The 23,607-nt window shown below is 42.8% G+C and overlaps 1 protein-coding gene across 1 annotated transcript in view; it reads left to right on the top strand.

Moving 5' to 3' along the window:
- The window catches only part of WASHC5 (WASH complex subunit 5), a 53,796-nt gene that overhangs the window by 13,255 nt on the left and 16,934 nt on the right, over nucleotides 1-23,607 (top strand). The window contains exons 10-22 of the mRNA XM_054590480.1: nucleotides 796-967; nucleotides 4,773-4,900; nucleotides 7,029-7,158; nucleotides 9,382-9,494; nucleotides 10,863-11,029; nucleotides 11,106-11,181; nucleotides 12,230-12,340; nucleotides 13,560-13,700; nucleotides 14,756-14,836; nucleotides 18,496-18,597; nucleotides 19,539-19,718; nucleotides 20,808-20,932; nucleotides 23,063-23,225. Coding sequence (XP_054446455.1) covers nucleotides 796-967; nucleotides 4,773-4,900; nucleotides 7,029-7,158; nucleotides 9,382-9,494; nucleotides 10,863-11,029; nucleotides 11,106-11,181; nucleotides 12,230-12,340; nucleotides 13,560-13,700; nucleotides 14,756-14,836; nucleotides 18,496-18,597; nucleotides 19,539-19,718; nucleotides 20,808-20,932; nucleotides 23,063-23,225 — 1,689 coding nt within the window. The remainder of the gene's footprint in view (nucleotides 1-795; nucleotides 968-4,772; nucleotides 4,901-7,028; nucleotides 7,159-9,381; nucleotides 9,495-10,862; nucleotides 11,030-11,105; nucleotides 11,182-12,229; nucleotides 12,341-13,559; nucleotides 13,701-14,755; nucleotides 14,837-18,495; nucleotides 18,598-19,538; nucleotides 19,719-20,807; nucleotides 20,933-23,062; nucleotides 23,226-23,607) is intronic.

Genomic DNA, 23,607 nt, shown 5'->3' with positions numbered 1-23,607 from the left:
ATTCCCAAACTTCAGCATGTTTTATTTGAATACATTGCATTCCATAAATAATGCACAAAATAATTTCAGTGTTGGAATGTCTCCTAGAAATGTATTAGAGAAAGTGGTGCTTCCATACTTATCGGCATCAGAGCATTAATTTTTCATGACTGAAACCTCTTTCCAAAGTTGCATTTTCTCATTTGTGACGCTGTAAGAAGTTCTTCAGAGTGTCCTGATGAAGCCTCTAGTGACAGTTGTAGGCTAGCCTGACTAGACTAACGATGTTTAACATTTAACTCTTACTTTGGATAAAGCAGAATGAGCACATTTCCAAAAGGCCTGCAAGTTCAGTCTTGATGCACCAAAATGTGTTTTTTGTTAAGCTTTCACACGTTTATACAAGTGTCATCTTTTGCATGTTTCTGTTCTGTTCTGCCTCCTTTGTTGATAATAATGGGAAGAACAGATCATTTATCTTCTGCCTTTGTGTTTTTTTGCCATCCCAGAATGGAAGGGAACCACCTGGTCCACTTCTCTACTTACATTTGAAGAACCCAATTCACAGAGGTTAAACCCAAAGTTGCACCAATACTTAATCCCAGTCAGGACTAGGTTTTAGTCTCTTAATTCTAAATAAAATACTCTTTTTTTAGAATGTCCAGTAAACCACTGGCCTTTTGAGTCGTATCAACCACAGTCCATATATTAGGCATCTCAGAAACATTATCACCCACCCAGGGATCCATTGTGATTCACTTTCAAGGCACTCAATCCTCTCTCTCTAAGTGTAATTCAAGTTTTTTATTTGCAAAGGCAAGCAGGTACGCTACAGTCAGCGAAAGAGTGCATGCTCAAGTGCAACAGTTTCTGAAAGAAGGTTATTTAAGGGAGGAGATGGTGCTGGACAATATCCCACGGCTTCTGAACTGCTTGAGAGACTGCAACGTTGCCATCCGGTGGCTGATGCTTCACACAGCTGACTCAGGTGAGGCACGAAAGGGGTGGCGGTCCCTCGCACCGCAGAAAGGCTTGCAGAGCTACGATCTGCTTCGTGGTGCAAAGTGGTTCAGCCCTTGAATGAGAATCAAGTTGCTTTCTTACTTAGTCATTTCTGTGCCTATTTGAGCTAGTCAGTGCCCCTCTGAACAGCTCCTTTATCCAATACCATTAGGTGTTAGGAATCGAGAAATTTACCTCCCCTGTTCAAGGAGCTTGTCACTGGTCAAACTGGGAAAGGGAGGTATATATATGAAAAGTGTAACTGTACATCTGTAGAAGGCAGAATAACTAATGTCTCCCTACTCATCCCTCCCAAAGACGTTCATGGCCTGATCCTCAGGAACTGTGGGTGTGTTGTGTTACATGGCAAAGGGGAATTAAGGCCGTAGGTGAAATGAATGCTTCTGATCAGTTGATCTTAAAGCAGGGCGATTATCCCAGTGGGTCCAGTGCAATCACAAGGGCCCTTAACTTGGGAAAAGGGAAGCAGAAGAGTCAACTAGAAAGACGGCATCATGGAAAAGACCCCACGGGCCACTGCTGGCCTCAACAATGGAGAGGCTCCCAGGCCAAGGAATACTGGCAGCAGCCTCCCGATATTTAAAAAGACAAGGAAGTGGATCTTCCCCTGGACCTTCCAGAAGGAGCACAGCCCGGCTGACCCCCGATTTTAGCCCAGTGAGACCTGTCTCAGGTTTCTCACCTTCTTCAGTCTCTTACAGGAGCTGTTTTCCGGTTGCCTCTGTTTTTTCCATCATTTTGCTTCTTGTCCCAGATCTCGCTTCAGTTTACACTTTGCTCACAGCATGAATGCCATGGCTAAAGTTTTTAATCATGGGATGGATATGTTTTTAATTAGTTGAGTTGGTCTTACATAAACTTCAATTCTCATTTGACGATTTTACTGCATTGACTCAGCTATACTCTTTGCCAAAAGTCTTACCTTCCCAAGCCTATAAACAGCCCAAGCCCTCGTTTTCTCCTATCATGAATCCAGCGGCGGTTTCCTAGTGACTCAGCCTCATCTCCATCTTCCGGACGACTGTCCCTGACAGCCGTGCCCGCGCTGCGGGAGCCGGCGGGCCCCTGGATCTGCATCTGCACCGTGCCAGGGACCACCTCGGCTGCCCCGAGTCCTCTGCTTTGATCTTCAGCCGTGTCTGTTTTCCATTTCTGTGCCTGGCAGTTGTCTAGCCTGATTGCACAAGGTCATAATTTACCAGAAACAAGTGGTTTGCCTCTCTGGTTGTGAGTCATACGTGGGGAAAGTAACTGCTTGTGTAACTTTTATGGCCTTTCAGTCATGTGTGCAGAAAGGAAAACATACTCTTCATACCCTGTCCTGTTAACGGGCCGCAGGCATTTCTCCCGGGCCCTGAGGCTTCTGTGGTGCCTCCCGGCTGTTGAAGAAACAGCGCTGAGCCACACTGATGGGGCTGGGCCAGCTGGCTGCGGAAGGGTGGCCCCCGTGTTAGCACAGCTCAGAGCTTAGAGAGAGGGTCAGGCCCAGGGAACACGGGGGCCAAACCTGGTTTATACCAGAGAGTTCATCGTTGATGCAGTGATGTCGCCTAGTCAAAAAATGAAAGCAAATTAATGTCAAAGGTTTTTTTTTTGTTGAATTAGAATTAGTATAGCCCTGGCTGGGTGGCTGAGTTGGTTAGACCATTGTCCTGCACACCAAAAGTTTGCAGGTTTGATCCCCAGTCAGGGCACATACCTAGGTTGCGGGTTCATTTCCCAGTCAGGACACCAGAGAGGCAACCAATCGATATTTCTCTCTCACATTGATGTTTCTCTCTCTCTCCTCCTTCTCTCTTTACAATCAATTAATACGTCCTTGTGTAAGGATTTTTAAAAAATTAATGACAAGTTGAAATCCTTAGGCATTTGGTGTGTGGGTGGTTGTTTTATTTTTTAAGGTAAGCAACTATGAAGCGGAAACATTGTCTCTGTGTGATCAGTGTCACCGTTTCCAAGGAAGCCACGGAGAGTGCGTGACAAATCAGAACTCTGCAGTTCGCCGTGAAAACTGAGCCCTTCTCCAGGTCGCCCTGAGTGTCCTCCTGGCGGAGGAACTTAGAAATCAACACAGAACATGGCCTTCCGCAGGCTTCGCCATCAGTGAAGCACTAACACCCCGCTGCACTTGCTCTTGTCCCATGATCTTTCTTTACGCATCAGACATCCCCAGATGCTGGTGGGAAGACGAGGGAGGTAGGGAGGTGCGCCTGAGATGTCAGAGTCTCTCCCAGGGATCTTGAACCTCATCAGCTGTGAACTTGACTATGTTTGTTGTCTTAAAGTTTTTATTTTGACTTTATCTGCAGTCCAGGTAGCTCTTACTTGTAAGTACTTTGGCCTTGTCCTATCTTCTTCTTCTTTCTTAGGCAATTTTGACTTTCTTTGCAGTCTAGGTAGCTTTTACTTGTACATATTTTTGCCTTATCCTATCTTCTTATTCCTTCATAGGCAGTAATTGGCCCCATACACCAATTTCAGCAAATATCAGTATTTTTTATTCTACGTACTTTTTAAAGGCATATTGTTTGTTTTATTTAAAACAGTTTAGCTTGGCAGCTGAGAGGCTGAGCAGGGAAATCAGGACCTCTGTCCCGGGGTCAGTCACTGCCTAATTTCATGTCCCTGGCCTGGTTGCCCTAATCTCGGGGCCTAGATAGAGGCCAGTCCGGAAAGCGCTGAGTGTCGGCCTTGCCCTTGGGTCTTCACAAGGAACAGAATAGTCCCAGGCCTGGTTTTTCCCATTTTCAGGTGCCACATCTTTGTGAAGGTAACCCTGCTTCCCTGTTGTATGAAGGGTCCCCAAAACCACCCCATGTTCAGTGATTGAGTAGGAAGACTCAACCTATGGTAGCACTCACAGCTATGATTTTTTTACAGCAACAAGATAGAAAGCCAGTCAGCACAGGGAGAGGCACCGGGGGCAAAGTCTGGAGGAAGCAGATGCTCGCTCCGGAGTCCTGTCCTGGTGGAGCCCTGTCCCGGTGGAGCCCTGTGGGTGCACTTAATTCCTGCAGTAATTTGGTGTGCCCTCCTGTGGGAGATGCAGCCAACTGGGGGAGCTCGTGAGAAACTTGGTGCCAGGGCCTCTCTCGGGGGCTGATCACAGGCAGCCTCTGCTGGGCACAGACCAACTTCCAGACTCCCTGAAGGGGAGCAGGTGTTCATTGTAAGCATTGTTTGGACACAGTTAAGGCACAGAGGGCCGTTCTTATCAGTTTTCAAAATGGTGGGAACTCTTCCAAAATCCAAGTTCCCAGATGCCAGCCAAGGGCCAGCCTTGCAAACAGGCCTTTCTGAAGAGTGGTCTCAGGTCTACTGTGTTAGCTCTTCTGCAGACCTGTCCACAATCGCTTGGCAGAGCTCAGCGCCCTAAACCAAAAGCAACCCCAGGCAGACAGGACGTAAGGAGGCCTCCCACTCTGGAAACAGCATCGGGAGGCCCTGCCTATCCATACTGGACAGTCAACAGTAAACCAACCCAGAAGTGCTTACGAAATCTGGAAACACTGTTCTGTAGCTTGTTTTCTTCATTCAGCAACATATCACAGACGGCATTCCATGTCAGATCCCATTGTCCTATGTACTAATTCAATTACACTTTCTCCCATTGCAGGCATTTACTGTAATTAATTTTACCATCTGTTCTTGATACACATTTGGTATTTACCTTTTAAAGACTTAAAATGAAGGAAAATATTTAAGAATTCATATTCCGTAGACCTTCCCTACACATTTAATAAAGCGAATCTCTTTTTTTCCTATTCTAGCTAGTGACCCAAACAACAAACGCCTTCGTCAAATCAAGGACCAGATCCTGACAGACTCCAGGTACAATCCCAGGATCCTCTTTCAGTTGCTGTTGGATACTGCACAATTCGAGTTTATACTCAAAGAGGTAAAAATACTGAATGAATAATCGCCAAATTCTTAGTTTTTTTTGTATTTAAAAAAATTTTTGTTTGAAAGATCGGGATTTAGGAGCAGTATCTCTGATTCCAGCTATAGATTCTGACTGTCCGAGGTAAATCTTACGGAAAGAGGACAGAATTAAACGTTGAATAAGCATTTAGTGCCAGCTGCCATTGGAGATGCAGTGTTGGGAAAACAGCAGCACAGGATTGTGGAGGTTGTCGTCTGCAAGGGACCTGGACATGACCCAGAGAATCCCTAATGAAGATGTCAACGCAAACCGAGGTGTACGCTAAAGAAAAGGAACAGAGCCCTCTGGATACCCAAAATAAAGGACCCTGTCCTCGCCTTAACGACTTCCCTGAGAAGAGAAGCTTCTGAAGGGACCTAAGGAAGGGACCCGGCAGAGTTAGCAAAGACAAGATAAGGAGGGTGATGGAGAACATTCCAAAGTGAAGACACTATGTCTAAGTCCTCTTGGGTGAGGAGCAGCATGGCCAGCTCTAGGACCCGAAAGACCAGTTGGCTGGAGGGGAGAGAATGCAAGGAAAAGGTAGTATGAAATGAGCTGGAAAGGTGGGCAGGAGCCAGCCTATGCCAGGCCTTGCAGGATTTATGTCTTTGTTTAAAAGCCATGATAACTGATTGGCAAGGGCCTACATAGGGTGGATGATTTGCCTTTGAACAAGGTCCGCTCCCAAGGGCTTTAAGGAGTTTTGAGTTCACTGACAGAAATTCTGGGGTTAGTGTTATCCCGGAAGAAGCTTCTCTGGGCACAATAAAAATGGCAGATACCTGGGAATGCCCAGGTTCTGTAAACAGCAGCCTTGGGCGTTTGGGTCAGGTGAGCCTAGGAACTCACCCAGGACATTGATGCCCATTCAGAACCAATACTTTAACCCTGCCTCAGTCTGGTGAGGAGTATACTGGATGTTTCTTTAGCTTCTAGGTAGGTGAGGGCACTGTGTTCTCCTATTAAGTAGCTCAGAAAAAGTAGATGTTGATTATTAACGTAATGTTAGCATATGTGCCTATTGTTTTCAGTGGCTTATTTCCATATAACTATATACGATCAGAGAAATGCCACAGTGGTACGGGGGCTATTTCCCTGCACTCTTAAGAGGCAAAAGTGCATGAATACTGATTGTCCTCCTAAGAAATTCTTTATTTTTTCATAATGAATATTGAAAAAATGAGCAATGGGGTAGGGAGACTATCTGCAGACGAAGGGGTTGAGGCTGGGTGGAATTTTGCGGGGCCAGGGCAGAGGAGTCTTTAGTGATCAGGCAGGATGAGTAACCAATGAAATACGCAGTAAGATGAGGAGCAGTGAGAACTGTTTACAGAGCCCACCTGCTCTTTATGGGCACCTAGCATCCAGCACTGCCACCTGACTGACAGTAGCAGCAAAACCATCACCCTGAGGCCTTCACAGCACCCCGAGTGGCCGTGAGTCCCTCAAACACTCACTCACAGGTTGAACCCATAGGTTTTATAAATTGTAAAATGGGCTTTGGGATAAGAGAGATGGTCCTTAAATTAGGAGACGCACCTTTGTATAAAAATCAAAAGAAACACAATTTCAATGTATGTTTATAAGAGAACCAGAAAGTTATTCTAGGAAAAGGGGTGGGAGGTAGGAGAGAGGAAAATATAGGTTAGAGAACCAAGCTGAAATGTCAGAAAGTCATATTTCTCATTGTTTTGCTGTATTTGTATTAGACATCACAGGAATGGTTACCTCAAAAGGACCTCAGAGCAGTAGTCAGCAAATTTAATTTCACGTTAAAGTGTTGATTCCTGGGCCTACCTAAAACCTTGTGAACCAGAATGTGCTGTGGGGGGCTTAGGAATCTGAAAACGAGAAAGCCCCCCCGCCCCGCCCCGCTGGGGTGCCCGTGTTCTGTGGGTCTGCGAACCACTGCCTTAGGGATGGTCTAGCTTTGCCCCTCTATTTGCATAAAGAAATAAGGCTTAAGAGAGGGCATTAGGGAAATGGTAACATTGGGCCTTACATTTTTCTAATAAACTGGGTGTCACTGTGGCTTTCTTAGTAAAGTGCCTAATCTGGATTTTTCTCTTAAGTGAATAAATCTCTCCTGTCCCTTCAACAGATGTTCAAGCAAATGCTTTCCGAAAAGCAAGCCAAGTGGGAGCATTACAAGAAGGAGGGCTCAGAGCGGATGACGGAGCTCGCTGATGTCTTTTCAGGGGTGAAACCCCTGACCAGAGTGGAGAAGAATGGTAATTGCTGAAGAGGAAATGCTGGTGTGCTTGAAATATATGCACAGACTATTAGGAATGGGCAGAGTCAAAAGTCCTCATGTTGTCATTACCAGTGCTAGGACATTGCTAATGAGGAGCTCTTGGGCAATATCCGTATCTTCTCTGGACTTCGGGCTTCTTATCTTTGAAGTATGAGATCAAGCTAAATCAAGGGTTCTTATTCTCTGGTTCATAGATAGTCTTTCATGACCCATAGCCCCACTCCACCATAGTCTGCAAAACTAGTGTGTCAGCTTATGTACATTTGGGGGCGGGAGGAAGGACCAATAACTGTCATGATTTTCCCAGAAGGCTCTCTAGTCCAAGAACATTAATAACTACTAACATAGATGATACGGAAGATTCTCGTCTTGTAATCTCTTTTGGTTCTTTTTCACTGTTGCACCTGCCATCTAGTGGCAGAAAAGGAGAACTGCAGATTGTTTTGAAACTAGATACAGCTTAAGTTTAACTTTAATTTTAATTCTGATTTTTTAAGGACAATTTATCTATAGGATAGTTACAGTATTCCTTCAGATTTTTATTTAAAAATATAGAAACCTTTCAGATCACCCCCAAAAGACCACTCTGAATTTTAAAATGACAAATTATACTTTTTTAAATGTTTAATTTTTTTTAAATCAAATCCACTTCAGAAGTTATACAGTAAAATTGCTTAATAGTATAGCTTTTTATTTTTAACAAACTTTACTATTTTTAATCAGGAGGAGCTTGTAATCAGTGTATTTGGCTTTTGTTGATTTATTTGATGCAGAATGGTTGTCTTAAATATATTTCCAAATTATATTATTATTCCTATAGAAAAAAACGTCAACCAGTTTCTAATGCTGCAATTCAAATTGGCAACCTGTTTTGCAGGCCACCATGTTGTGACTGAAAGACAAAGAACCACCTGTGACCGTAACCAGCTTAGCACTTGGATCAGGCACATCGACCTCCGTCCCAGTCCCTTTTAGGTTCTCGTAAATACAGCAGTGTTTCAGAGGTCATTCTAAACAGCATCTTACACTTCTTCGGGCTGCATAGCATGTTTTGGTTTTAGGAAGTATTTTCTCAAATATTTCTTGTTTGATCCTTAAAATCCTGTGAGATAAACATCTTTATCCTTATTTTATATGTAAGGAAACCAAAGCTTACAAATGTAATCACTTTGCCTACGATAATACGTCTAGAGCCTGGATCTAACTCATTGCTTCAAACTCCAAATCTTGTCCTCTTTCTACTACTCCAGAGCTGTCCCTCAGTCCCACAAAAAAAATAAAATAAAATTACAACTAGCGTTCCTCATGTCAAGTATGGTAACTTAGATCATAAGCCCTTAAGTCCTTTTATTAAAGTGAAATGATCCCACTGATAAAAAGCACTGTAGGGCATCAGCTTGGTGAGGTGAAAAGATGAAAGCCTTTGAATGGGGACAGACAGGTGTGACACTCCTGCTCCACCCTTTAGGAACAGCGGAGCCCTGCATAGAATTCTTAATGTTCCTGGGCATCAGCTTCCTTACCCGAGAAATGGGCCCCAATTCCTCCCTCCTTAGACAATTATGAAGGTTCAACGAGATGACCTTTAGGGCTTTGGCTGACACACTGCAGTCCTGGCAGCACGTTCAACCCTTTCTCTGCCCTGTGAGGTGCCAGCTGGTTGTGAATGCAAACAGGGTCCCCTGATGCCTTCAGATGTCCCCGCAACTCACCACTCCAACCTCACATTCCTGACATGTTGGTTCTCTTTCTCCCCAAGACATGCCACTGCCATTTTTGCCCCGAAGCCTCTGTTCATATTTGTCCCTCCATCTAGGAACAGACCATCTGCCTGTCCAGGTCTGTACCCATCCTCACTTCTCCGGAAAACTCCCCCTTGAGCCTGAGTCCTCCCCGACCCCTCCCCACCGCCACTGCCACCTTTGCGCATATCAGTTTACAGCCGTACTTGGGCCTTCAAACCCTCTTTGCCAGATACTGTAGACTCAGCTGCTTGGGAAGTTTCCTCTTTTCTACTACGTCACATGCCCCAGGCATCTCTGTGGTTACTGTTTGGGTAATTCCTGAGAGCAGTGATAGGCACACAATAAAAGCTCTGTGAGTGAGAACTAGGTTTGTAAGCAATAATTTTATTAAATTCAAGCCACAGCTACAAGAAATGTGGGATCTCAGTCGTCTCTCCTTGTTTCTGTTTTAATAGAAAATCTTCAAGCTTGGTTCAGAGAGATCTCCAAACAAATACTGTCTTTAAATTATGATGATTCTACTGCTGCAGGCAGGAAGACTGTGCAACTAATCCAAGCTTTGGAGGAGGTAAGGGAAGTCTTTTTAAATGACAGTTCTTGGATCATGAATCGTACTTTTTACCCACCCAGCCATCTGCTCCTGGAAATCTATCTAAGAAAATATTTTATCAGCAAAAACAATATGGGTTAATATGCTCACCGTAATATTCTATGCAGTGTCTTAAAACTGGGAAAATAATTAAATGACCAGAATGAAAAGAATGGTAGCAAAAATTGTATTTCAACTGTGGAAACATGAAGGCTTGGAAAAATAATTATGAAAACAATATAGAAACATTGAGCAAATTGTGGTAATGAGGTAAAAGCAGGAAGAAAATTGCATTGTATACACCATTTTTAGGTTTATAAAAAGTACATGCCTTGGAAAAAGCTAGAAGTCATACAGCAAAGTGAAAATAGTTGTATGATAATCACATGCTTATAAATGATATATTTCTTTTTTGGAAAAAAGTCTGTTGTTTTTTATCTACTTAAAAATGGTCGTACCAAAATGAATTATTATACCTTCACACTCTTAAAATTTTGTTTAATCTTAAACATAAGTGTATGTTTAACTAGGTTTAAAATGGAAAATAAGAACATCAGAGCAGTAACCACAAACTCTATTATTTTTGAAACATCAACCTATACTCATCTGTCCAGCTGGTATAATCATACATCTTAAAGATGTAATTAACGCTCTTTTCATTTGGCAGACTTTCTCATCGGCTTGTTGTTAATGTTGTGAGGTTTGTAGGGCGGCCACTGTTACGGCCACAGAATGTCACAGCACAGTGCTGGGGTCCCAGACTCCCACCCATTCCACACCAGTCACTCACTTTTGCTCTTTCTAGCTTGGTTGCTTTTTGGATTTTCTAGTCTATGGTATAACTATGAACAGCTTTGTAAATCTCGGGCGGCTTTTTATCTTTTGCATTGTTTTGGCATATAGCCCAGGCCCCTTGCATTATATACATTAAAATTTCAGGACATAATGGAGTCATTTTGTTTTAAAGAGGACATCAAAAGAACTTAATATTGTACACGTGCCAGGACCTTGGTTGTGATGGAACTTGTTCTGCTTTTTGGCAATCCTGTAAATCTTCTGAATTAAGAAGATCTTCCAGTACATGTTTATTGGTCCTGGAATGGCGTATTCACTTACTATGTCATATATTTTCAGCATAAGAAGTACTGCTCAGTTTCTAATCCTACAAATTTGTGCATAGCTTTGACTTGGCTTACACATGTCGGACACTATAATTTGAAATAAAAGTTTTGCCAAGAAATTCTTAGTTAAGTAGTGGCCTTTATTTGGAGTGTTTTCAAGGAAAAACGAACACCATAAAGGTCATTCAGGATTTTAAAATTAAATGTATATATTTATGTAACGCAGGTTCAAGAATTCCACCAGCTGGAATCAAATCTGCAGGTGTGCCAGTTTCTTGCTGACACTCGCAAGTTTCTCCACCAAATGATCCGAACCATTAACATCAAAGAGGAGGTCCTGATCACAATGCAGATTGTGGGCGACCTTTCTTTCGCTTGGCAGTTGATTGACAGGTAATGCGGAGAGCCTGCCAGTCGTGCCTGGTGAAGCTCCTGTGAATGTCTTCTTACCGCTTATCTCTCTCCACAGTTTCACGTCTATCATGCAAGAGAGCATAAGGGTTAACCCATCCATGGTGACTAAACTCAGAGCCACGTTCCTCAAGGTAAGCAAAGAGCAGCGAGGTCACATTCTCAGCCACTGGGAAAGAGTTGGCCTTCATTATTGCCTCATTCATTAATTTGGCCCAAGTTTCATCCTTTTAGAAAGTTGGATAATTTAAATATTTTTATAGACTGAAAATTATTAGCAGTTTTTCATTGAAAGCATGGTTTTGAAAGATGGCAGAAAGACTCAAAGTATAAATTAATAAGCTAGGCCATCTTCCAGAAAATTATTTTTAAATGAAGAAATAGATTTTTTTTTTTTTAAGTTTTACCAGTATCTAAAAATGGGAAGCCCATGGGTCCTTTACTCCCTGGATGTGAATTAAATCCTCTTACTCACTTTTAAAAATCCTGCATGGCCCTTGCTCCTAAGGTAATTTCAGGTCATGATGAATGGACAAATAATTTACTCAATGTCTCCTGAAGGAATTACCATGTGTATGAATTCTGAGGTACACTTCTTCCATATTTTAACATCTCTGTCGTAGGGGGTGGGGTTTTATCACCAATGGCACATCATAGTTGGTTGTCAGCGTGTTTTTCCTTTCTGGGAGGGACTTAAGTAACGGCACGTCTTACATGCTGTCACGTCTTTGATTGGAGTTAGTACAGTGGCCTGTCAGTCAGAACATCTGATTGCCACAGGGGACAAGCTGGCCTCTGTAGCACGGTGGCTTTCAAACCTGAGGGTGATGAGAATCCCTGGGGGGCTTGTCAGCAGAGATTGCTGGGCCCCATCCCCAGAGTGTCTGATTCGGTAGGTCCGGGGTAGGGGCTGGGGAACTGGCTGCTGTAGCAAGTTCCAGGCGGCATCGATGCCGCTGGTCCAGAGACCCCAATGTGAGAACCACTGTTAGAGCAAAAGACTTTTATTTTTTAAAAATGGCATCAATGTCAGAAACTATTAATGACATTGATGAAGTTCAGTGGTGGTTGCTCTCTTTCTCCAGTAAATCCCACGAGTTCTGTTACATGTTACTATTCCTGGAAAGAGAGAGATGTCTAGGACCTTTCAAAACAGAAACAGACACGTCTTTTTCCTTCCAGCTTGCCTCTGCCCTTGACCTGCCCCTTCTTCGTATTAATCAAGCAAACAGCCCCGACCTTCTCAGCGTGTCTCAGTATTATTCTGGCGAACTGGTGTCCTATGTGAGAAAGGTACGAACTGCGTCAGAGTGACGTTTACATTCTTGGCAAAATAACGGCTACTTTACATACAGAAGGTATGCGGGGGCCCTATAGAAAGTACAATCCTGTTTCTGTCCCTTGGTATTATTTCCAACCCAGAAATTTGCAATACCGGAAAATAAACGTATTCTTACTGGTACTGTGAATGTGCACATGTGGCTTTCCTTTGAAAGAATGTTTACTCCTGTTTTTTAAGTGCCAGTGGTCTGAAGCCCCATTTTATAGGGGGGTAGAAACTGAGGAACGGATTATAGTGGTTGCTTCAAAGTCATAGAGGTAGTTGGTAAAAAGAGCCAGATCTAGATGCAGCACATCCTGGTCGGAACTAAAGTTTTGGGGGGAATTTTGGTCCCTGTTTCAAGAACTTTGTGGTGCAGCAGGGAGCAGCACAGGCCCGGATTCAAAATCCGCCCGAGTCACAGACCAGCTGAGTGCTGTCTGGCCCTGGGGCCTAATGCCTCAGAACCGGGCGCCACGCAGGGAGCAGAGGTGATCACGTCGTAATCACTGTGTGGTGCCAGGCGGGCCCTAGAGTTATCACGGCAATCGCTGTGTAAGGCATGAAAATGTCTAGTCACTATGCCGTGCACCTGAAACTAATCTGTTGGATGTCAACTGTAATTGAAAAATAAAAATTAATTAAAGGTAGCCATTTGCTTGTAAGTAAATTAATTAATTAAATGAAAAGATACGTTGTTCTGCAGCATTTCTATGCCGGTTAGCTTTATATCCTATGAGCAATTCAGATTTGAAGGACCATAGCCCCGTGCCTGAGAGCAGTTGCTGAAAGGGCTCTCTGCGGCCCTCAGTATCCCTTCCCGTAGACAGCTGGCTTTGTGCACCCTGGGACCCTTCTTCCTGTCAGCCTAGCATATATCAGCTAAGAAAAATAAACGAAGTGTTTGCCCTGGCTAGTGTGGCTCAGGGGGTTGGAGCATTGTCCTGTAAGCTGAAAGCTTGAGGGTTCAGTCCCCACTCAGGGCACATGCCTAGACTGGTCAGTCCCCATTGGGCATGTATGGAGGCAACCGATTGATGTTGCTCTCACATCAACGTCTGTCTGTCTGTCTCTCTCCTCCACCTTCCTCTCTCTGTCTCTGGGATCAATGAATATATCCTCAGGGGAGGATTAAAAAAATGAAAGAAAATAACTGTTTAATTGTTTTTTGTCTTTTCCCCTTCATTAAAGGTTTTGCAGATCATTCCAGAAAGCATGTTTACCTCTCTTCTAAAGATCATAAAGCTTCAGACCCACGATATCATCGAAGTGCCAACCCGCCTGGACAAAGACAAGCTGAGGGACTATGCCCAGCTGGGTCCGCGCTATGAGGTGGCTTGCCCCTTTGACTCATGCCTTTCGATACTTAAAACCCAAACCGTGAAACACCGCAGGTCTGTGTCACCTGCCATAGCCCTGGGACCACCAGATTCACTCTGATTTGTTTTGTCCTGCTCTCAGTGAATACTCCATCTGCTATTTTAGTACAGTCATACCTTTCTTTGTTACGGTGTCTTGGTATCATTTAAGGCCTTGCCAGCCTGAGTGTTCTTAGAGGACGTGGCGGTCCACTGATCACTTTCCTCTAGAGTAGTCTTGGTGAATCAGGCCTTACTCTCCTTGAGCTACATTGCCTAGACTTTTAACATTTAGACTCCTGCTTTGTATATCAAATGGGCAGCTCAGAATAACCTGCAGTCCAGTAACCATTTCCTACAGCCAGACTTTTAAGTCCACTCAATAGTTCAGCAGCCTCAGAGGTGGTTATTCCCAAACATCTCTGCTTTTCTTTCTCCCTGAACCTAAAGAAAAGTGAAAGCAAGAGAAAATTGCAATGTGATGTCCAGTGTCCTCACATTTCCTCCCTGTGTCAATTTCACACCCTCTGACACCGCTCCAAAAATGACATGAATTTGCATTTCCAAGCCTGGAGTTTCCACCCTTAAGCTAACACAGAAATACACCATCTGTCCACCTTATCAGTGTCTCCTGGTGTTGCTTGAAAAAAAAATGGAGATGGTAGTAAGGGGAAATGAACTCCTTAGAGTCTCGGCAAGCCTTTTCTAAGTGAAGGGACCATCCGTGTTGTTGAATCCAGTCCTCCTTTTGTGCATGAGGAACGGAGGCCCAGAGAAGGGGCGATGATTGCTCAAAGCTTACAGGACTATTTAATGTCTTCTGACTCAGTTTCCCAAAATGTCTCTCAGTGACAGTGCAAAGCCTCATTTCTGACCGGGATGTGTGCACACAGGGTCCTTAAGGCTGCGTGCTTGGTCCTGCTGTTCTTGTCCATTCCAGGACCAGTAACCAGTTATTTTAGCTTCCCCTACAAACGACGGATCTTTTTTATCTGAAGCACTTCACTAACCACTCGTTCTCTGTTAAAGGTTGCCAAGCTGACTCACGCTATTTCCATCTTCACGGAAGGCATCTTGATGATGAAAACCACTCTGGTCGGCATCATCAAGGTAACGGCTCTGAGGCTGGTCTGCATGGCCTCGTAGTGAGACGTAGTGTGAGTGATTGTGTTTTCGTTGCTCTGGGAAGAGGGAACAACATCACCATCTTGTATGCTTGCTGTTTCAGATTCAGCTTCTGAGTTTAGTATTATTCATGTGTTGATGGAGGAAAACAGAGCATTAATATCCTTATTTTTCATAATACCCAAGAGTTATTTAAATCTGAGAAAAATCATTTTATTGAATTGTTTTAATAAAGACAAATGGTTAAATGCCTTTAGACTAAAAAGCAAAATAGCTGGCCAATCCACGCTCCCTTTCTGCCACCCTTGTTTCTTTTCCGTGTTTTCACGTTGCGCCCCAGGTGCAGAGAGCTGAGATAATCGTACCTCACTGTCGCCCTCAGGTCGTTGTATGCATGTACGCGCTTCTCCTCCCTTATTCTTTCCTTCTCCTGTCCTGGACACCCATCCCCGACAGCACCCACTCTCGTTTGTCCCAAAACATGCAATTATCCTTATTTATGTGTGTAGGTGTTGTTGATTTACCTAAATTATTGTGTTCTGTCTCTCATTGTTTCCTTAGCTTTTCTCACTAGGTGTTGCTTTTGAAATAAATGTATGTTGCTTCTTACCACTGCATAGAATTTCATTTTACTTAACCACTGCCCTAGGGACAGACACCTGTGTTGCTTCATATCTCACATCTGCTTCCCTTTATCATAAAGTGTCAAGATGAGCATCTCTGGGAGTGTCTCCACTGCAGGCCTCGACACGAACTTTTGAAATCTACGTACCCAGAATGGGTCCCTGGGTCACAGTGCATATTTATATTTAAGTCATCTCAGGACTGATAGATCGCCTCCTGAAATGACTATTTTCTGTGTTTCTCCCACATTTCCCCCAATAGTTGTTATTTTCTACTTTCTAAATTTTGCTCTCCCAGGGGGTACAAAGTGGTAGCTCACTGCTGTTTTAATCTGTAATCCTATAATTAGTGATGTGCCCATTCACATAGTTCATTGTGCTTTTTTTACTTTTCCATTTATCTGATAGCAGTAGAATCTGAACATTTCTGATTTTTTTAAAAATGTATAGCTGTCAGCCCTGGCTGGTGTGCCTCAGTGGATTGAGTGCCGGCCTGCAAACCAAAGGGTCGCTGGTTCAATTCCCACTCAGGGCACATACCTGGGTTGCAGACCAAGTCACCAGGAAGGGGTGCGTGAGAGGCAACCACACAGTGATGCTTCTCTCCCTCTTTCTCCTTCCCTTTTTGTCTGTCTAAAAATAAATAAATAAAAATCTTTTAAAAATATATAGGTATCAAATTGCCAGGTTAGTATTTATGTTAATAAAATCCAAGAAAGTATAGGAAATGAATTTAAATAGATAGATATAGAACTTTAGTGTGTGTTTTCTGCAAATGCATTTTAAAAAATACCATTTACCCCTGGAATATTAATAGAATCCATTCAACATGCTTTACTCCTGATGCCAGTTTAATTCAGTTGTTACACAGAAATGATAAACGCAGGTTATCACTTCTGACTAATCCATAAAGTAGTGATAAATCCTTGGACCAGATTAAGCATCTGACATGCGAAGTGATCCACATGAGAATGATGTAATAAAACCTAACAAGTAGTGATAATTATCTAAAGAAAGACTGGTAAGAAAAGCCTAAGTCTTTTGCCACACACTTTCAGACAGTAAGAGCAGAGGGAATGTGCTGACCCCATTCCACCCAGGAGACCGTCTCTGCCAGTCTAACAAGTCGGGGTCCTTCCTAACCTTGCACCTCCCAACGCTAAGGATCTATTTCAAACTCTTATGAAAAGGATATGTTCACTTGAGTTAGTGTGGCCCAAAGCAAGTGAGATATACACAGGGATATGTGTTCATTGTGAAAAGTAGCCAAAAAAATAGTAAAAATCTAAGTATTTATCAGGAAGGGATTGGCTAAACACATACTGGCACGTTCATGCTGCGGATCGCTCTGGCCATTCGAAAAGGGATTGCCACTGGAAGTTTCCCAGGAATTAAAGTGAAAAAATTAAATTGCAGAACGTGTGTGTGTGTGTGTGTGTGTGTGTGTGTGTGTGTGTGTGTGAGATCCCATTTAGATTTTTTGAAATTAAATATGTATTTAAGGTACAAATATTTATGTAAATGAATAGAAAACCTTCTGGAGGATCTGTATGAAAATGGTAAACTTGCTAAATTTAGGAGGCGAGGGAAGACAGTGAGGAAGGAAGTGGATGAAAGGGCTTTCTATTCACTGAGAACATGCCACAGGTTAGCAAAAGTCTAGGGAGAACTAGAAGGTTCACTGGAGCCCTTTAGATTCACGGAAATATTGAACTCTTTTTCATTAAATCCATACTTTCAAGGAATGGCTTTTTTTTTTAAGCTTCATGTTATCAGATTTTACTCTCATTGATTATATTTATTTATAGTTTACCTTTTTATTAGAAAATAGAGCATAGATACTATAAACTACAGAAACAATTATGTAGCTTAATGGGTTATTTTAAGGTAAATAGAATTCATTTTCACCAACACTCAAGTCAAGAAACAGAATTTAGCCAGCTCCCACCCTGGCCCCTCCTCCTCATGTGTCTTGACCAAATTTCAGTTTCTCTGTTTATAATTTTAGTATCCAAATGTAAATTTCTCTAACTATAGTTTACACTTGCCCATTTTTAAAAAACTATGCTGTGTCTTTAGGTCTGTTTTAGTCTCCAGGTTTCTTTACTCTTTTTTTCTTAGAGTTTATCTGTTGGGAACCCAAGACCTTTGACCTCTATCTAGTTTCTCCCCAGCCTGGATTTTGCTGAGCACATAGCCAAGACATTTGTTCTTCAATATGTTTTTCTGGCTTTTGTAATTTCTGCAACTTTCATTGCAGTTATCTTCCTTGAAGTTCAAATAAAATCAAACCCAGACGGAACCCATTGGTTACCTTTATGACTTTTTGAAATAATGGTTCTTTACAAATTTTAAGAAGGGCTAAGTCTAGGAGAATTCCAAGGAATGCCTTAAGGTGGTTTGAGGTTTTATGGATCTGATAGGAGACTCTCTTTGGGGGAAAGACAAAAGCTTCTCATTTCAGAAAAAAGAACCAGCAGAATAAGCTTACACAACAGGTTTGCTTTCCTGTTTTATCTCCCTAACTACACACACCATCCCAAGAGTGCTGGGAGAAGGGAGCGTTGTTCAATCTTGCAGAGCGGTCCAGCCAAAACTTGGGATTGCCCATATGGTTATAGATACCCTGAGACAACATCCAAGGAGAAACACCCTGAATTCAAATGTAGGCCCTCCATTCCACCCCCTCCTGGTGATAAGAGAAGGAACTTTTTACTTTTAATAAAGTGATTAAAATGTGAGGCAACTTAAAACTTTCCATACCCACCACCTTTGAAATGTCATGCTGTGAAATTATCATGAGTTTTACTGAGACAAACCAAGTCCTAAAGAGGTGATGGGTTTAATAATTCTGCCCTATCTGCCCAAGACCACAGAGGCAGGAAAGGAGAACAATCCCGGGCCTTTAGGGAAGAGGTAGAAAGGAGCTCCACTCTGGATTCTGGAAACCACCTTTGCCCTGGACTCCTGCAGGACCCAGCTTCTCCTCACTGCCGGTGTTGCCCTCTGCTTTGCCCTCAGGTGGATCCCAAACAGTTGCTGGAAGACGGAATAAGGAAGGAGCTCGTGAAACGTGTCGCTTTTGCTCTTCATAGGGGATTGATCTTCAACCCGCGAGCCAAGGTATCAGGTGACCAAAAAGAGTCTGTCCTTTCTCTTTCTGTCCATTCAGTTTGAAGAAATGGACTAGAGCACCATTTTTAACTAGTACGAACAAAGCCTTTCCGCCTAATGTATGTGATATATGATTTTTCAATATAATCAGTGGATGTGCTTTTTGATCCTATATGTAGTTTATTTTAATTTCTATTTTTTAAGATTTTATTTCTTTTTCAAGAGATGGGAAGGGAGAAAGAAAGAGAGGGAGAGAAACTTCGATGTGTGCTTGCCTCTCGCGCACTCCCAATGGCGACCTGACCTGCAACCCAGGCTAGTGCCCTGACTGGGAATCGAACTGGCGACCCTGCGGTTCACAGGCCAGCACTTAATCCATTGAGCCACACCAACCAGGGCTGTAATCTATTTTAAAATCAGTTCTTTTTTTCTTCACCTGTTTAGCCCCAAGTTTAAGTATTGAACTGAGGTTCATAATTCAGTTACTTCTTATAGTTAAAAGAACTTGTTAACCCCAAAGTTGATAGGAACTGTAAAGGCTGTAAGTTTTTATTTTGTTTAATGTGTTAAGAAATACGGTAATTTTTCTCAGGAGAAAAAAGAAATAGGCCCAAAATTTATATATAAGGTACTTTTCACCTCAGTAAGTTTAATTTAAAATAGTTTTGAGTTTTAAGATAGATATATTCATCCAATGATGTGAGAGAAATCAACATTCATTTTTTATATCTTTTGTATGAGGCTTCCTTTCCAAACAAATGAATTGTATGCTTTCCTGAATGCCGGATATCAACTACCACTCATCGTAGATGGGTAGGAAGTGAGTACTTCCAAAGCTGTTTTGGACTAGTACTGTAGTCTCTTAGTGTATAATTTAAAGTCCAATATAGGTACTAATAGTTGACCGTCTACTGCAATATAACAGAATTTATGTTTCCCCATTTGAACAGACAAGTGAACTGATGCCCAAGCTGAAAGAGTTGGGAGCTACCATGGATGGATTTCACCGTTCTTTTGAATACATACAGGACTATGTCAACATTTATGCTCTGAAAATTTGGCAGGAAGAAGTATCTCGTATTATAAACTATAATGTCGAGCAGGAGTGTAATAACTTTTTAAGAACAAAGGTATCTAAATACATTTTTAAATTCTTCACTATATTTGTTATTTCTCACTTTTAAAGTACATACCATAGACCTCAGAAATGCCAATAGGAAAGTTTATTTAAACAGTTACTAAAAATCATGAAGCACTAGAAAGTCATGACTACCTTCGAGCACCTTCAGGTGCTGTGAGGGTTTCAGAAAAGTTGACGTGACACCTGACCTCTGGCAGTTCGCGGTCCTGAGGAGAAGGCAGACGTGATTAAATGGCTACAGAATGAATCCACTTGTTGTCATTGTTATAATTCAAGTGACTGCGATCTCCGAAGTCAGGTGGGTTTGATCAGGGATCACACCCAAGAGAGGAATTGCTGGGCCATATGGTAATTCTGTGTGTAACTTGTCAATGAACCACCAAGCTGCTTCCCACAGTGCTTGCCCCACTTTTATTTCCACCAGTGATGTCTAAGAGTTCTAATTTCCCTAATTTTTCACATCCTTGCCAACACTTGTTATTTTCCTTTTTTAAAAAAATTATACCCATTGCAATAGGTGTGAAGTTGTATTTCACTGTGGTTTTGATGTGCACTTTCCGAATGACTAATGGTGTTGAGCATCTTTTCCTGTGCTTATTGGCCATTTCTATATCTTCCTCAGAGAAATGTCTACTCAAGTCCTTCGCCTATTTTTTAATTAGTTGTTTGAGCACCAAATTCTTAAGTATGACAGCTGAGAAGTTAGATTTTAGTCAGTATTTAACAAGGTACTACTCTGCAAGCTTTTAATTAGGGAATTGATGCTTCAGGTATTGAAAGGTAAGTGTTTTCCAACCTTATTACAGTGATACCTTTTAACTTATGAGCCAGAAACCAGAAGTTCCTGAGTCTCCTCTTTCTTCTCATTCACCTTACTTTCTCACAAATGTTTCTTTTTTAATAAATGTGATGTGGCATTTTGGGGTGACTATTAACACAGTTTTAAAATGTAGTCTTTGAAACCAAGCGGTGTTTATTGCCACTCTTTATGCAATATTATTCTTGCAAAACTCTGTGGGAAAAACCTAACTAGGTTCCCTTATCAAAGATGTGCTAAATATTCGTTGTTTTCTTCTAGATCCAAGACTGGCAGAGCGTGTACCAGTCCGCTCACATCCCCATTCCCAAGTTTGCCCCGGTGGATGAGTCTGTGACGTTCATTGGTCGGCTCTGCAGAGAAATCTTGCGGATCACAGATCCGAAGTAGGTGCCCCTGAGTCCCGCTGGGCCTTAAACCCCGTGGACAGGCCAAGTCTAGACATGTGCTGCCTATACTCAGGTCACACCTTTCTTCCTGCCACATCTGGGTCCCTTCTCATGGGTTTATTAAAAGTCCCTTTTTTGAGACTGCGTATTTTCCTCAGTGTGACTGAGGTGACCCCAGGCCAAAGGACTGTAGATTGGAACAACCTTAAGGCCTCTCTGGCCACCTGTGGTCTGTGCTCTTCTTGCTCTCCTGTTAGCATCCTACTCACTTGGACCTGTGGACATCGCAATACATCAAATGTTGTTTTAATTACAAATTGCTCCTCTGTACCTAGTAACCGTGGCACACACCCCCACTCCAGGCACCATGTCTTGTGCTTGTCAGCTCCTGTCCTGACCTTTGAAGATCACCTCCTTGTTTCTCAGCCAACACCCAAGCACGTTGGATAGTAAGACCTAACATTTTATTGAGCACTTACCTTGTGCTCTCTTCCCAAAACATGATCCACAATCTTTCATTAACGTATTACAAGACTCTAATGAAACAGGCATTGTTATTTCCATTTTGAAGATGAAGTAACTGAGGAACAGAAAAGCTAAATCACTTTCACAAGATCGCAGAGTTAATAAAGTGGTGGACCCAGAATGCACTCCATGCCCTCTGACCCCAGAGCCCAGCCCTTAAATCCTGTGGCATTCAAGGGCAGACTGCGTAACAGTGAGACTCACACAGTCTGTACACAGGCATATGGGCAAAAATCTCATATAATCAAAACTGCCCTTGTCAATATATGAACTTCTTCCAAAAATCCCAGCAGAAATAAGTTTTGTCTAAAAGACTAATTGATCCAAAACGTTTTGTAGCTCCTCCTTTCTTGGTACCCATGAGTTGATCACTGAATCCCTTCTAGAAAACTGGCCACCCAGTCCCATGCTAGTACTTCCAGAAAGGGGTTAAGCAGGGTTGGGGCTTTCATGTAGTATAATGAGCTCATCATCCATGTTGGGAGCCTTGTAAGTGTCATACTCAAGGTGCCAGCACTGGGGGACGGAAGGAGGACACTCCGAAGCCTGAAAGTGGAAGTCACATGTAGCTCTGGAAATCCTCTTGTTCTCGTTTCTAGCTCTTGAGGCTCTTCTAACTCTCGTCCCCACCCCATCCCCCTATTCCATTTCATTAAAGTGCTAGTTCGTAGAATTGGGGGCATGTCGTCTGTGGAGTTTGTGAAATTGCAGAGCCTGGGACTTCATGCCACACCTTCCAAATCAGACTCTCTGAGAAAGGGGTCTGGCCACCTGTCTTTTCACATAATCTACCAGTGATTTAAGGTCCCTACCCCAACATTTGAGAACCAGTGAAATGGTGGATAAGGGTGTGGTGTTGGTATCAGGCCACTCTAAGCCTCAGTTACCTCACCTGTAAACGGAGGATTTCAAATGGCTTGTATATCACAAAGTTATTATGAGGAGAAAACAACAGCATGCAGGAGCTTAGCCCAGCACCTGGCATGTAAGAATTGCTCAGGAAATGTGGTTGTTATCATCATTGTCACACTCCTGAGTCTAAAAGGAAGCTTTGGGTCATGACCAGAACTGGGAGGAAAGAGGGAGTGGCTCTGTCGTACTCTCAAATGTTAGATAGGGTGCCGGCATTCAAAGTTTCTTTCTTACCAAAACGGAAATGGCACCTGACTGTCTTGTCCACAGTCTCTGGCAATTTCAAGAAAGCCCCCCATGAAGAGACATCTGGGCTTTGAAGTTCTCCAGCCTGATACCCAAATCTAATGTTGTCCTCTTAACATGACTCCAAACAAGAGCCCAGTTCAGTGGAAATGAATCAGTCAAATCAGGGACGTAGCATAGGGCAGAAGAAGGTGGTGGAACTTGGTTTTACCTTCCTGGCCCATCAGGTATCCCTGTGGAGAGACAGAGATTAGATATGGATGATATATTTATAGATAGAGATAGATACAGATAGAGATAGATTGGCTGCCTAGATACAGAGGTTATTTAACACAAATTATGTCACTTGTATTTCATGTCTGATGCCCTGCTTTTGTGAGGATTCTCTTCACGATGAATCCTCAGCTGCTTTTGGTTTTGGGGTGTGTTTCTTGTTTGTTTTAGAATGACATGTCACATTGACCAGCTGAACACTTGGTATGATATGAAAACTCATCAGGAAGTGACCAGCAGCCGCCTCTTCTCAGAAATCCAGACCACGCTGGGGACTTTCGGGCTGAATGGGTTAGACAGGCTTCTGTGCTTTATGATAGTAAAAGAGTTACAGGTGAGCCGTCTGACTTCGTGTGTGTTTTCCACTGCCCTGGCCGCGCTGAGAGTAGATTGCCTGGCTTTGCTTTCATTCTGTCCCATACTGACATGCGTCTGAGATTCGCATTAGGCAGTTGAACAAGAATCAACTAGAATTCCTTGGCCAGCATAGTAGTTTTATGGATAGATGGTTTTTGTGAGTTTCATCTTAGGAAGATAAGACCTTTTCTCTTTGACACCAGCAACGAACTCCTAGAAATGGGATGTTTCTGAGAGGAACCCAAAGGTGCTGCTTCCCTGTCACCCTCCTCACAGTGTGATGTGACTGAGGCCCGTTTGTGTCCCCGCTAACGTTTAGTTAACTGCAGTACTTGCTCATTTTATTCACCATGTTCGGT

Source organism: Pteronotus mesoamericanus, unplaced genomic scaffold (genome assembly GCF_021234165.1).
Source record: "Pteronotus mesoamericanus isolate MK-2021 breed Mesoamerican mustached bat unplaced genomic scaffold, CSHL_Meso_final scaffold_174, whole genome shotgun sequence".
NCBI lineage: Eukaryota > Metazoa > Chordata > Mammalia > Chiroptera > Mormoopidae > Pteronotus > Pteronotus mesoamericanus.
This window is presented reverse-complemented; position numbering and strand designations above follow the sequence as displayed.